This window comes from Pollicipes pollicipes, unplaced genomic scaffold (assembly GCF_011947565.3).
Source record: "Pollicipes pollicipes isolate AB1234 unplaced genomic scaffold, Ppol_2.1 Scaffold_4881;HRSCAF=5763_pilon_pilon_pilon, whole genome shotgun sequence".
Lineage (NCBI taxonomy): Eukaryota > Metazoa > Arthropoda > Thecostraca > Pollicipedomorpha > Pollicipedidae > Pollicipes > Pollicipes pollicipes.
Genome location: NW_023596576.1, coordinates 27,869,850 through 27,884,396, shown reverse-complemented (window position 1 = coordinate 27,884,396; position 14,547 = coordinate 27,869,850). Strand labels below are relative to the sequence as shown.

The window sequence follows — 14,547 nt, the reverse complement described above, 5'->3', positions numbered from 1 at the left end:
CTCCCCCTCCCTTTTCTCTCCCACCCATAGTGCAGGCGAAACTGGGAGCTCAGCTCACCCGCACACAGTGTGGTATAGCGTGGCTCTTACCGGCGGCTAGCTGAATAACTATCGTGAGTTGTTTCCTTACTATGCAGGTGCGCGTAGGCAAAATAAAACAAACAAAAAAACTGAAGCAGGACATCCAGGTAGAGCACTCGTTTCTTCTGTTTGAGGGCCACAGGTGAAAGGCACCGTCACCTGTCGGCGCGCAGTTGCTCCTTTATCGTCAATCTCGCCTGCATGCATTTTAGATGCTGGCACGATTGGCCCCGATCTGGGCCTCATCGTCGGTTCTATCACGACAGAGCGGCGGCGTCGGCTGACCTACACCCGCCCGTGAGCCCGGCCCCGGGCCGATGCCGTGACCCCCGGAGGTCACGGGACGTCACGCGCCTCGTCCGCTGGAGCGGACCGCCCACTCGCGCCACTGATGACTGGCAGAAAGTGAGCTGCTGCTCACTGACGTTACTCGTGCTTCGTGGTGGTTCATAGAGCGGGTGTTGTATTGTTGGTGGCGGTGTCAGCCGCAGAATATGGAGCCGAGATCCGCGGTCACCATAATACTGAGCACATCAACAAGATGTGTGACGTTCTTGAAAAAGTTGCCCTTTCGTCTCCCACAGTAAATCTTATGAAGCTCTGTACCTGACGACCAAAAACGCTACCAGTGTTACTCGGCACTGGTGGGCTGCTTCGGTGAGGAAGCTGTCGATGCTGCGCTCGTCACAGACACCACGCTGGACAGGGGTGGGCTTTATCGCTGTTTCGTTCGCGTCATTCCACCGCGGGCCGGGAGAGAGTGGGAGATGAGGGTACTACAAAGCATACCGGCGCCAGTTGGCCGAGGTCACTGCCAAAGCTGTGCAACTGACAAGCACTATCAGCCTGCTTTGGAAACTGTCGGCGTTCTATTGCCGTCGGTGAGGCAGACAGTGCGGTCGTCTGTCAGCACCACACTTCTGGAAACGATCAGGCCCCCCAAACGAAGTGCGGCAGGCGCGTCTGGACTACAGCCAGGTCATCCATTGACAGCGTCATGCCGAGTGATATTCGACTGCACACGCCCAGCCGGCCGCATTGGCACTCAGCACATTGAAGCGTGTGATCCCGTGTACACTCCCAGCTGGGCAACTCCCGACGCGCACCAGCCTCAGCCTGGCGTGTGGGGGCTGAGCGCTCTGGGTGATACGCAGCAGCTGTGAGAGTGTACAGTGGACAGCAGTGGTGACTGCTGGGATAATGCGAGCCACAGCCAAACAACCACGCTGGGGTTCTGCTTGACGCATGATGCATGGTGTGCAGTGTGTGTTGGTGTGCGGCATGTGTTTAGTGCACAACAAACACACATTGGGTATCTGTTCGCCAGTTTTCAGCTCGCTGCTGAACATTTTACACTTCGTTCGCGGTTACCACCAGTAGTGTTAACCCGGGATGCATTGAATTCGGATGAGTTTTGGCAGACGCTTGATGACATATTCTGGCCCAGGACGAAATCGAAAATATCATAGCGCTCTATGGGCCCAAAACATCCGTGCATTACTAAAATGAGTGACATTACGGCTGCCGGGATGCTCTAAAGATTCTCAAACCCTGTACTGCTTGTTTCCTCAGTGTCGACAGCAGCGTCGACGGTCAGTTACAGGCGCGTGGGTTTGCGGCCGGCGCCGAGTGGCCGGGGGGGGGGGGGGGGGGGGCGGTCTGGCGCCGTTTGTCACCCACTTGGCCGCCGGCGACACGACCCCGGGGAGGAGCCCGACTCAGCCGCCGATCAATTATCCAGGCATGACGCCATTACCCGGCGGACAATGGCTAATAGTGAGTCCGGCGCGGCCAGCCGGCTGTCAGTGTCGCTAATCGGGCTGTATTGTCGTGGGACGGCGCAGATGTGTGCTGACCAGCTGCTGCCCGGGGTCGTCCAGTGCGGCGCGCCGGTCAGCGCCGGGTCGACGGCCGTGCGGCGCGCCCTCTGGGAGGAGGCGACCGTCCGGCAGCGACTCGGCCAGCTCGGGCCGTCCGAGCGGCTCTCCATTCGATGCTGTCTGAAGAGAGAGGGAGCCAGGCAGGCATCGGAAGTGCTGCGGTCTAGATCCCTAGTCGTCAGTAACAGCCGTTACAGTACATGAGCTGTGTTGAGAAGGTGATGTAAAATATTCAATTTCAGTTTTTTCAGACCACACCGCAGGTGGAACCTAAAAAGGAAAGTGACAGGTCTAGGTCTAGGTCTAACTAGGTCTGACTAGGTCCCCACTTGACCGCGTCAGTGGTCTTATTGCATCTATGTGTCTCTTGCGGGGACAGTCAAGCTCTTGTTCGTGTGTTCTGAGCCCGAATCATGACGACGCATCGCCTGGCTTTTCGAATAGCTCATTAACTGGAAGTCCACAGTCATACGGTAAGGCTTCGCTGCTTTTTGTAATCACCGTGCCTACGATGCAGCCTCGCCTATTTATGGAACTCCCTAGACTCCATGCTTTGGAAGAAATACGACGCTGAAATGACACTGATATGGAAGGTAGATCAATACGGAACCGCAAAAATAGCCAGGTTTTATAACGCTCAAAGGCCCTGTTGCGTTCTGGCGAGTGGTTTCACTGGCTTCACCACAACTGAAACATCCCTAAAATATCCTTAAGGTGTTTAACGGTATGAGCCGAGCGCGTGCAGGCCGCATTAAACTAATCAATTATCGCATCGACCGGCTCATGTCATTCCTTGCGTTCAGTGCCGTGGCCGGCAGAGGCCTTGGGATCATAGCCTCTTCAGTTTGCTCCGGCTCGCTGCCAAGTACCCATGTTCCTGGGCCGATTTGCACGGTGTCTCCTGCAATCTCAGGCTTCCATTCTGCTCAAAAAGATGTCAGCTTTTCTCGTTCCTGTCCCATATTTCTCAAAGAGCTCTAATATTTGGCTCTGATGGTCCGTGCAGCGCACTCGCCTCTGTTTAATTGCAGGTGAAGGTACTACTCAAGCGAAGGACAGGCTGTATTTTATCCCGCACCCATTGCGCGTCACACTCCGAATTATCTCCGTCGGATTGCTGCGGTTCAAACGGGGTCACCTGACTTTCGGAGTCGAGCGCCTTACCACGGAGCTAACCGGTCCTTCCCTGTTGACTTGACAGTGGGCAGCGCACTCCAAGCTCCCGTGACTTTTTAACTTGTTACGTATGGCAGGTATATGAGCAGTGCAAATGCCAACTTCAGCGACATTTACAGGTTGGATTTCTCAGCGTTTTCCTGCAATCTCATTATATCTGTGAAGAATTATAGATAGAGTAATTGTTTGAGTTATCGTCCTCGTCTGGTATGCTGGCATGCGCACAAGTATCACGCATTTACATACTAACACAACAGCCGCAGACAAAAGTACAACCCATTCTTCCATGCGTGATACTAACACGCCGTCTCAACCCATAGTAAAACTTTTTTGTAAAACATCTTATCAGCTTCAAGCGTAGCACCGCTGTTGACACCACTGAATATTACGAATTCCGTCGACTCACTGAATAACAGAGATGAAAATGGTGAAGCTTGATGCGGTGAAAATCTTCCAAGTATGCATACAACGATCAAAACATACCTACTTGCTGTTGGCTTGTCCTGAAAGCTGCCACACTACACCATGCTGTGCGTGGCTGGTGTGTTCATGCCACACTCCCTTGAAGTTGGTGTGGCCGCCGCACCACCTGTCATGCCACATTCTCTACCCATACTACCCCTGCACGACAGGCGACCTTCCACATCCGCCTGCGCGCGGCCGATATCATGTAATGGCGGAGTGACGCGCCACTGGCGCTGCCCCGTGTCACCACGCGCCCGCGCCGTGTCGCCACGTGCCCGCCTCACATCCCCTGGCCATGATCATGGCCGCCGCCGACTGGTCACCGCTCTCGCCGGCGAATGGAGTCCTCAGAGACAGCGGCGCGCCGATATTGTGCTCTCGGCGCCGCGTGGCGCGCCCGTAAAGCGGACGCGAAGCGCACGTCAGTGCGGGCATATTGGGGCCATATGAAGGCAGATTGAATGCACTGCATCATGTTTGTTGGAGCCCGGCCGCCACATGGCTGGCGAAGCACATCTGACTGCCACGTGGAACTGGCTGCGCTTCGGGTCGAGCCATTCTGAGGTGCGCTCTAGGCCTAGGATCGTTGCGTGGAAATTCTTCGCGATTGAAATCAATCTTTCGCAACCGCTTTGCCCTACCAACGGCAAACAGATGTGCAGTTTCCTTTGCATGCGATCTCTTCGGTCATCTGTTTCGACCGTGTATTATATTGAGGCTCATCACCGTGTTCCGCCGTCGAAGAGTGCATTCGTCGCCCACGCAATGGGCTAATGTAAGTCTACCTTGTTGTGGGGCTCCAGCAACACGTGCTCTTAAACCTTAACGCAGAGATTAAAAAGGCATGCTATCAATGTGAGCTGGCGGCCGTTGCCCCGTTTACTCAGCGCGGCATGCTCTGAAATTATTGCACGAGGTTTAGTTGAAGTTGGAGTTGTCACGGCGTACGTTGCATGCCGTGTACAAAACAATTTCTTTCTATTTCGGTTGCAGTATTTGAAATAGTAGAGACAAACCACAGAATATATATCCCACCAATATAAGGTTCAATGAGATCTGGCGTGAAGGTGGGGAATGTCCGCCCATGAAGGTAATGAAGGAGGGATCAGATATGATGAAATAAGCTTACTCACTATCCGTTTGTTTTGGGGTGGAAAAGACCGTTCTAGAAAACACCAATTCTTCGTTTAGTAAATATGCTCCCCAATACGTCATCGTTGATTGCATCATAGAACGTAATGTGCGCGTGCCTTGGACCCTTCTCTGTTTGTTGAATATTCGTCCGTGAATTTATTTTGAATGCTTACATTCACACACTCAGTTGAGGTGCTGTTCTTAAGTTATTCCAATGCCAGGCTTATTTGTGTCATAACTCGTACCTTTGCCCAAATTCCTGGATGATGCGGCATAAAACATGATTCGTGTTAAAAAATGCATTGAGCGCATGACATTGGTTAAAAGCTAACTGAAACTCCGTTGATGCCAGAAATCGTGCTGACGTACGCCAGACACCAAAAACTGGATGATGATATTTGTCTTGGCCTTGAGTACTTGCCTTGAGCGTTGAGCTCCTATCAAATGTTTTCGTCAGAAGCGGCGCTGCCCCCGTTCCGCGTCCCAGGCCGCTAACTATCCGTAATCCATGACAGCGAAGTTCACAGCAAACATCTTGCTGCGACTCCAGGTGGCATTTCTCGATCCGACTAAAGCGAATGCTTCACGGCCGCTGGACGGAGGACCGTGTCTGCTGCAGTGAACCTGTGTGCGCAGTATGAAACCCTAACGACACCGCATTGTGTTAACCCGCTCGAGATACAAAACTACGGTGCTTGATATTAGCGAGGAAGGCCTTAAAGGCAATGCCTCTCATTTGAAGATATTAAAGCAAGCACCAGATTCTCTGCCTCTGTTTAGTTCTCAGTTTAGTAAATATGCTCATCGGTACATCTTTGTTTGAGTACGTCATGGTACCTTGCACAGCATTAGTTGGGAGCCAATTGGCGGCCATTTGATCTGGAAATCGTACTCACGAACGCTATATATTTGTCAGTTATATTTGTGTTGGCCCTAATCGCCGAGTGACCAATTCAATGAGAGAATTTGAGTCACGTTATTATGGCGTCATGGACGCTTGAGAGATCTTGAAATAGTCTCCCAGGAAAAGTCTGCACATCTTCGCGGTGATGTCACTAAGGAACTGGAGGGCTTTATGTCTTAAGAAGGGCAGGGGTGTGAACTGCACCGAATAATCTACAAGATGGCTATTTCAGTTCAAAACCCCATGCAAATGAGGAACACTCCCTCTAAGACGAGAGGATCGGGCTGCATACCGTCACCGTAATTCGGCAGGCACGCGGAGACTGTCGCCGAGGACATGTGCCCTGCAGGAGAAGGGATACCTGGTGGGCCGCCACCCACCCTACGACGTTCCTACATTAAGGACATTCAGGACAGCGTAACCGTGCGGCCGCAGTGGAGCAATGCACCACGTGGCTGCAGCGTGGCAGTGCCATGTGGACCATAGGGAGGTGCTGCCTATGTAACCTGCGACCACTTACACGGTCTTTGAGAGTTCCCGTGTGGCCACCAGGTTCGTATCTTTTCCTATCCCTGAGTCAGTGTCACCAGAGGCTACTGGAGCCGTGCCACTGGAGACTATTGGAGCCGTGTCACCGGAGACTATTGGAGCCGTGTCACCGGAGGCTACTGGAGGCCGTGTCACCGGAGACTACCAGAGCCGTGTCACCGGAGACTACTGGAGCCGTGTCACCAGAGGCTACTGGAGCCGTGTCACCGGAGGCTACTGGAGCCGTGTCACCCGGAGGCTATTGGAGCCGTGTCACCGGAGGCTACTGGAGCCGTGTCACCGGAGGCTACTGGAGCCGTGTCACCGGAGGCTACTGGAGCCGTGTCACCGGAGGCTATTGGAGCCGTGTCACCGGAGGCTACTGGAGCCGTGTCACCGGAGGCCACTGGAGCCGTGTCACCGGAGGCCACTGGAGCCGTGTCACCTGAGTCTACTGGAGCCGTGTCACCGGAGGCTATTGGAGCCGTGTCACCGGAGGCCACTGGAGCCGTGTCACCGGAGGCCACTGGAGCCGTGTCACCGGAGGCCACTGGAGCCGTGTCACCGGAGGCCACTGGAGCCGTGTCACCGGAGGCCACTGGAGCCGTGTCGCCGTGCGTCTGACATTGCGGGGTGTCGCCGTGCGGCTATAGTGCGGGATGTCCTACGGCCACAGTGGGGGCGCAGCCGTACAGCTCCAGTCTTCCCGCCAGTACCGTTTTCCCCCCTGGAACGAGTCGGCGGCTGGTTCTACGTTCAATCTCACGGCATGGTCTACCGTCCGTCATCGCATAAGATCCATTGTGTAGGATCTAATAAGGCCGGGCCGAAATTAAATCGCCGGATGCCCTTCGCATTAGTCCGATCTTGTAATTAGCGCGGGGCGTGACGTCAGGCCCTTCAGCTGCCCCACCTCATCTGGGGGGGGGGGGGGGGGGGGGTCTCAGAACAGCTGTCATCGTGTCTCCGACGGCTCTAGGAAAGCCGGTTTTTTTTATTCACGTCGTTATCTCTCTTCATCCTTTCCTGATCGAGTCGACAGAGAATGCAACGAGCACTGGGTTCTCAGCAAAGGCTTCCGGAGTGCAACATCTTTTCCGAGGATAAGCACATGGCTGCAGGCGCTGCAGCGCTACTGTCTGAGCTTCAGAGGCAGCTTCCTCACACGCGGCTACAGCTACGCACAGCTCTGTGGGCAAGCACCAGTCCTGCGCAGAGTGTGTCGAGCCTGACCTCGCTCGGTCCTGACCACCAAGGGTGGTCCCGTGCTGGAGCTTCGCCTCACCGGGCGACCCGGCCGGCCTGTGGCGTTCGGCCGACGGCCGAAATATCGGCTCACGGCCAATCGATGCCGCATTAGGCGGCCGCCTGGACCTCACCTCCACCGATGGAATTAAAATCGACGTGAGGCCAGCCTTTCGACGGGAACAAAGGGCTCGCGGCGGGCGGCGCACGCTCCGGCCGCGTCCGCCAGTGTCGCCGGTCCGGCCCGGGTCCGGCGGGAGCCACGCAGACACCCCGAACCTTGTTAGCAGCAACCCGAATTGCACTCGCTCGTGAAGTCGAGGCTAATCGCGTTAGCTGAAGCCCCCAGGAAATGGCGGATCACCTGGTGTGATTATACCAAAACATAGGGCGACGGTAGTCTAATTAGCACCTGCACGGGTTCCCTCAGGCGGTGGCAGTCAGGTCTCGGACGGTGGTCTCGCTACTCACTGAGCTCCGGCACCAGCGGCGCCGGGCTGTTTCCGGGGATCGATCAATGCAGCGAGGCCGATGGGAATAGTTTACTTATTATGGGAAATGTGCTCTGAGGCTGTGTTCTGGGGCCGAACGATCCGAAGTGTCACTTAATTACAACGCGAGAGGTAATAAGGGGACAGCTTAAAGACGAGGGCCTAGAGAGACAACAGAGACCGAGCAAAGGAGGAGAGAGGAGAGAGAGAGAGAGAGAGAGAGAGTAGAGAGAGAGAGAGAGAGAGAGGAGAGAGAGAGAGAGAGAGAGAGAGGAGAGAGAGAGAGGGGGGGGGGGGGGAGGCGGGACAAGGAGAAGGATGAGGCGTTTAGTAAATGTGCTTTGCGTTTACCCGCCGAGTTCTGAGGCTTTATGCAAATATCACGCGAATAAAAGGCGCAATACCTCACCTGTGATGAACCATCCGCTTTGCACTCCGTCGTTACCGAGCTACGCAACGGGGTTGATCGGGGGGGGGGGGGGGACTAGACGAACTCCTTCAAATTAATACCATCGAAAGAAGATATGCACCGCTGCTCTGTGCGATAGTGAAAAAACGTTATCCGTAATAATTCATCATAGCGACAGATAGCCTTACCATCAACCGTTTTTTTTCAAATAGACATCGCTATCACTGTTTTTTATAGTAAATTGGCACTTCACATAACGCTGTGCGTCCTAGATATCAGCACCATGCATGGCGTGTTGCCATTGTATGGAACTGTAATGAACCTTCCTTGAAATAACCAACCATAAAACTGGAATGGTGCATTACATTCATACCCAGCCGTAAATTACTACCGTTGTTGTAGACTGGGACTTTACCGCGCACTCAGAAGCCGAGGCCATAAGGCGTGTCTGCCTCTCATCCTGACAGGAAAGGCGGGGACTGCGGGCAACGGACCCCGTATCTCTGGTTTCCAAACGCAACACTCCCCATTAGGTCACTGCCGCTTTCACGAATTACTGGGCAGTGTATGCCATTAAGCATGGCATGCCGCCATCACCATGCCATGCCATCTATATGACAGTTTTCTCCCAATATGTAACAGAATACGAATATGAATACCATGTTCGGTGTTTTATAGGACGTTCGGTTTCAGATGCCACGTGTGGGCTCAGCGCTTGTTTCGGTGACACCGTCCACACAATGCCACACGCACCCCGTTCGCCGCAGCTAACCGCTACTGACGGCCCTCGTGCATTTGCAGCACGCTGTGAGACGAACGGCACCAGGACACTTGGAGCCTGAACATGACGACCCTGACGATTACCACCTCGCTAGACCGGCCGTGCGGCTGACGGCCTCACTGGAAGGCCGGCCGAAGGTGACGCTGCAGACCAGCCGGGCTTGAACATGACGCCAGCCAGCACCCGCTCCCTGTCGCCGCTTCTCGTCTCGGTGGTGATAATCGCCCCATCCGTGCTCTCCGTCGACCTAGGTAAGTGAGTGTTTTTTCCCCAGAAACTCTCTTCACGGGTCACGTTGAGCGATATTTGCGTCGGCGCTGCTCCCCAACTCTCGGCCTCGGTGGCATACGTAACACCCGGTCACTTTCAGAGTCTTACGTAGGACCCGGACACGGTGTTTCACTCAGATCTTGGTAAGCGGTGTTTGCACTAAGACTACTAGCCGCCGATAACCTGAAGTAGTGCTTACGCTATTCATGCATGGGCTAGTTACGTGACATGTGTCCCAGCTGTTGCAAAGAACAGGGATTTTCACTAAGTGCATTGTCCACATTAGTGGTTTGTGAACAGCACTAATACGAAGCATAGACATGCCCTCTGCTTAAGTGATCGGCGCGGTGCTTTGGGCCATGTCAGAGACTGCACGCGCCTATGTCACATCCCATGGCGCTCTTACTACAGCGCAACAGTGCATGACGCCAGCGTGACAACCAGCACACATGTGTGAAGATGTGGCGCCTAATCCAGAGATGCTGGCAAGTTTATTCCTTGAAATTCAAATGCTCCAAATTTTGAAATATGTGATGCTTTATTCCAGCGGTGCATCTGTGGGTCACCGGGACATATCTAGCCTCGAACCACGAGGAAGCTGGTCGCTATAGTTGGGGGGGGGGGGGGGGAGGACCAAAGATATAGCCTCTACGTCGCCGCTGATGGCTGATTAAAAAGAGACAGTCACTTCCTTGCCAGAATATCTCTGCCCAACTTTCTCTAAGAGAGGCGCGGAACTTCCGATTCATTGCACTGTCAACCTGATACAATTGACGCGCGCCGCGCTTGATTAATACCACGCGCTAGTTGTTGCCATGGGGACGTACCATACCCCGTTAATTTCATTCCCAATTCATGCAGATTGGCACGTGCCCAGCCGGATTATTTCACTGGAATTCCTTGCAGCTGGCTAGGCCACCTAGGCACCTGAAACGAACAGTCAACCAATCCTCCCGCTGAGTATTAGGATCGCGGAGATAACGACTTGAGGAGGCAGAATTTAAATATTGCGATAACGTACGTGGTCATCCATTCCACCACCGCCGCCCACGGCCCGCTGCGCACCCCGTATATTGCCAAATCAGAAAGGGAAGGGGGAGGGGCACCGACACCAGGTCGCTTAAGGTGGTAAACAAATCCAAACTTTGACTTTTTGCGCGGTCTTTAGGTAATTACCAAGCGGTAGCCATGGTTTTGGCTCTCAGATCCGATGTTTGATTTGTAGTTGTCGCAGTTTCTGTTCAAAATAGTGTTAGAAGCCGTGAAATGTCCTATGAAGTTATGCTCATCGATGCGCTTTTCAGTTGAGCATCAGTTGTAACAATGCCGACGGCCATGAATTGGTCAGAGAGCCCCTGATTAGTTTAAAGTGTCATCTTATATATCAGTATGACGGTGCAATCTTGCCATATGTGGATATAAGGTCGGACACGAGGGTTGACAGCATCAGGCCTATGCTATATGTTTTCCTTATACAAATCGAGGCGGGTCATGGAGGCTCTAATCCAACCAAAGCTGATCAAGAACAAGCTAACCTACCCAATGCAAGTGTTTTTAAATGGTTGCGACTTCAAGTTTGCTAAACGTCCAATAAATGCAAGGTGGACAAATGCATGCATGTATTTAAGGCCTGACGGGTGCGCGGTTAGCCCAGCAAACCGAACCGAACAGGGCGTTGTAGCAACGGCGTACCATTCAATAGCGGCGCGCCGTCCAGGCGACAGTGACGAAAGCGGCGCAGCCTCCACAAATAACGCCATAGCATCACGCGTCCCGCGTCACGAGCCTTGCTATCGCCAGCAGCGTCGCAGCGCGCCACATTTGAAATGCCGACTGACAGGAGTGACTCCGAACGAAGCGCCCCCGGGGCTCGGCTGGCGGCGGTCGCCGTCGGCGGTCCCCGCAATCGACCTAGGTCTGCGTGACACTGTCACGGAACCGGCAATTAGCCGAGGGCATTTAGCTCGAACATCAATGGCGCAAAAAGCCAATGACCCTAAAAGCTATTCGGTTGGAAGTTATGGCGGAGGAGGACGGCGGCGACGATACGACGAGTCCATAGATCTTCGGATTCACGTTATGCTTTCCTGTGGCGCGACGTGTGTTTGCCGTCATCGGCTAGTCCCCGTAGGCGCCGAAGGCCACGAGGCCATGCTCTTCAGCCCACCCACGTCAGCTTGCATTCCAGATGTCATGTCCTGCTGGCCTGCATGCGGCAGCGGGGTCCGTGACGGGTGCTGACGCCACCGTCGGCCGACCTATCAGGCGCGGCGGGCCGCTCCAGCAGCGTCCACCGCCGCGCCGCGGCTTTCGGAGTGCGCGACACAAGTGGCGCAGACGTGCGCCGTTGCTGCGCCGCTCGTCGCCGCTTCCGCGCGGCGCGGCGCCCGCGTAGCCCGAGCGCTTATCTCAACACGCTGAACGACATTAGGGCCACTTCAAGCCCATCGGGCTGAATAATTCAGGTCGGGCCGGCGGCATCGACCCAGGCCGGCTGAAAGGTGTCCGATCGGCGGGCGGGTCACGTGACACGAGAAGGAGGGGGGGGGGGGGGGGGGCACGGGCCGACCTCCAGCTGGCGTCGCGTGCACCCGCGGGGCCAGCCGACATCGGTCAAAGGGCGGCCGGCTGCTCTGAGGTGCGGCCAGGGTCAGCTGCTGGTGTGGGTCAGGACTCAGTCGTCATCGGCCAGAGGGCGGACGGCTGCTCTGAGGTGCGGCCAGGGCCAGCTGCCGGTCAGGACTGGGTCAGGACGCAGTGGTGATCGGTCGGCACATGTTGCTGCGTTGAAGTTTGTTACAAAATAGACAGATTACGTCCGCAGTAGAAGCCATCGTTGTCTGTGTAAAGCACTGAGTATCCACAAAGAATGGCGAGTGGTCTGGGCTGGACATAATTTTGGGGGCAACATGAGTACCGGTAGAGTATGGGTGCGGGCCTCCAGATCTGTCCTTACGAAATTTCGAGAAATGTCATCATTAATGTGCTTTTCATTTCGTCGTTATTAACTGCCATTGCGTTAGTTCACAATTATAACAAGAAAAAGCAGAGCGAAAAGTAGCTCGTCTAGAGCTTATGTTTTCATCACTTTTTATAAACTAAAACCAGGGAAGCAGGCGAACAGGCGAGTACAAAACTGCTAAAGGGTGATTATGAGAGTGATTTGAGTGAACAATGGGTTGACGTGGTTAAGGCTTCGCGGGCCACGCATGGGTTGGGTACAGAATATCATACCCGCAAAGAAATACGCGCGTGTGTGTGGAGTGAAGGTGTCATCAAGATGTATTCAGAACACACTTATTTGTTTACAGTCTAGGTAAATCCTACTCCTGTTTACAAAAAATAGCGTTTTCACAACTTTATAGCTGTATAACCACATTTATCTTTCCATCAATTTATTTCGACGCTGGTTGATACTGGTCGTGCTGCCCTGTAGTACTCAAAAACGCCAACTTTCTACCCCAAACACAAACCATTTCTTGGCGATGGTCCTACAGTTTACCCGTTTTTTCAATCCATAACAGACTTCTCTGTTCACTGAATACGATATTTTATTAAGGATGCGGCTCAGAAACCCCACGTCGGGCCACGTACCGCTGCATCCTACGGCCCTTCTAGTGACGGCCCAATGGCATGTAAATGTAATCTTATGCGACGTCAGCACGCTACTTTGGATGTTGATGGCCCGCAATGCGCCACGTTATTGGCGCGTCCAGCTAGACCTTGCGACCAATAACGATTCTCAGCTTGATAATTCAGGCAATGAGCTCAGTGCCTTCCAACATTTCCAACACTGACAAGATACTTTTACGTGCAAGTGAACCTTTGCCATCCAATACACGACTAACGGTGAGCCTCCATGATCCAATACACGGCCCGCGGCCAACCTTCATCGATCTAACACACGGCCAACGGTCAACCTCCATGATCTAATATACGGTCAACGGTGAACCTTCACGATCCAATACACGGCCAACGGTGAACCTTCACGATCCAATACACGCCCAACGGTCAGCCTTTACGAACCTACTTCTGATAGTAATGAGGGTAAGATCGTCATTCGAGATGACCTCAGACTTCACGTTCGTGCCACTGGTGCTAGCATGCATCATCCCTGATGACACGCATTGAGTTCTGGTCCACCGACATAAGGCTGCCGGACAGGCGAAACAGCTCGCCATTTCATGAGGATTACCGTGATGTGTGATTCTGAATTCTGCAAATTCTGGAAAATGTTTAATGCAGACAGCTCGCCTACAATAATTGCTTGTAATCGCATTGGTGACTTTCATGCGTTTGGATGCAATATTACAAGACAGCCACGTTCTGTGGGTTTGTCTTATTACCAATAACTGAGTTGTACATCATTAAAGATCGTACGCGCGTGCCTATGCGTAAAACCCTGATCAGGATGGTCATTGATGTCCCCTTAAGATTTTTTTTGCAAATACCTCTCCGGCATGTGGTGCAATCGCACCCAATTTTTTAGCAGCCTATAAGGCATTTGTTGCCCGTGTTTTGACACAAAAAATGTGTTAGTAGCTTTTCTGGCTTAGGAGCAGAGAGGATTTTTGAGAAACACCGCACAGAGATCTGCGGCCAGCGCGGGCGGCGGGCGGTAACCGACGATGCCACGTAACGCGCGCGACGGGCCGACATTGTAACCTTAACGGAGTTATACATCATGCATGTGTTCTTATAGCACATAAAAATGTACATCATTGTACCCAGAATAAAAACAAGGAAAACGCCTGTTTTGCGTCACCACAAAACATCGTCTCGCAGGTATGATGTTACGCTGAAGAGGTTCCATTTCCTGTAAAAAAAATGGCCTTTGACCTCCCACAATGGGGTCAATTATTGACCTAACAGCATCAAACATTGACAATCGGGAGATCTCACTGGTGTTTTCCGCTAAGGTCCATCTTACGTAGCTTGCAAACGCCAGGGATCGTACCAATTCACGTTAACCCCCTTACCAGCCCAAGTTATGAAAAACAGCGAATCGGGGCAAGGGAAACCATAATGGGTGGGGAAGGGGGCGGGGAGAGCAAGGGGCATGGGTTACCCGCCTTTCGTTAAGTTCAGCGTTGATGCGTGAGATGCATGAGAGAAATCAACGTAGCGGCTGGTCCATCCCTTGTCGTGGTGTTTGTACTTCCCGAACGTGTCAGTGCTCTAAG

General features: G+C 53.4%; 1 protein-coding gene across 1 annotated transcript in view; it reads left to right on the top strand.

Moving 5' to 3' along the window:
• Positions 1 to 14,547, top strand: part of LOC119100203 (discoidin domain-containing receptor 2) — a 42,850-nt gene that overhangs the window by 13,183 nt on the left and 15,120 nt on the right. The window contains exon 2 of the mRNA XM_037223312.1: positions 9,115 to 9,345. Within this exon, the coding sequence (XP_037079207.1) occupies positions 9,261 to 9,345 (85 nt within the window). The 5' untranslated portion in view covers positions 9,115 to 9,260. The remainder of the gene's footprint in view (positions 1 to 9,114; positions 9,346 to 14,547) is intronic.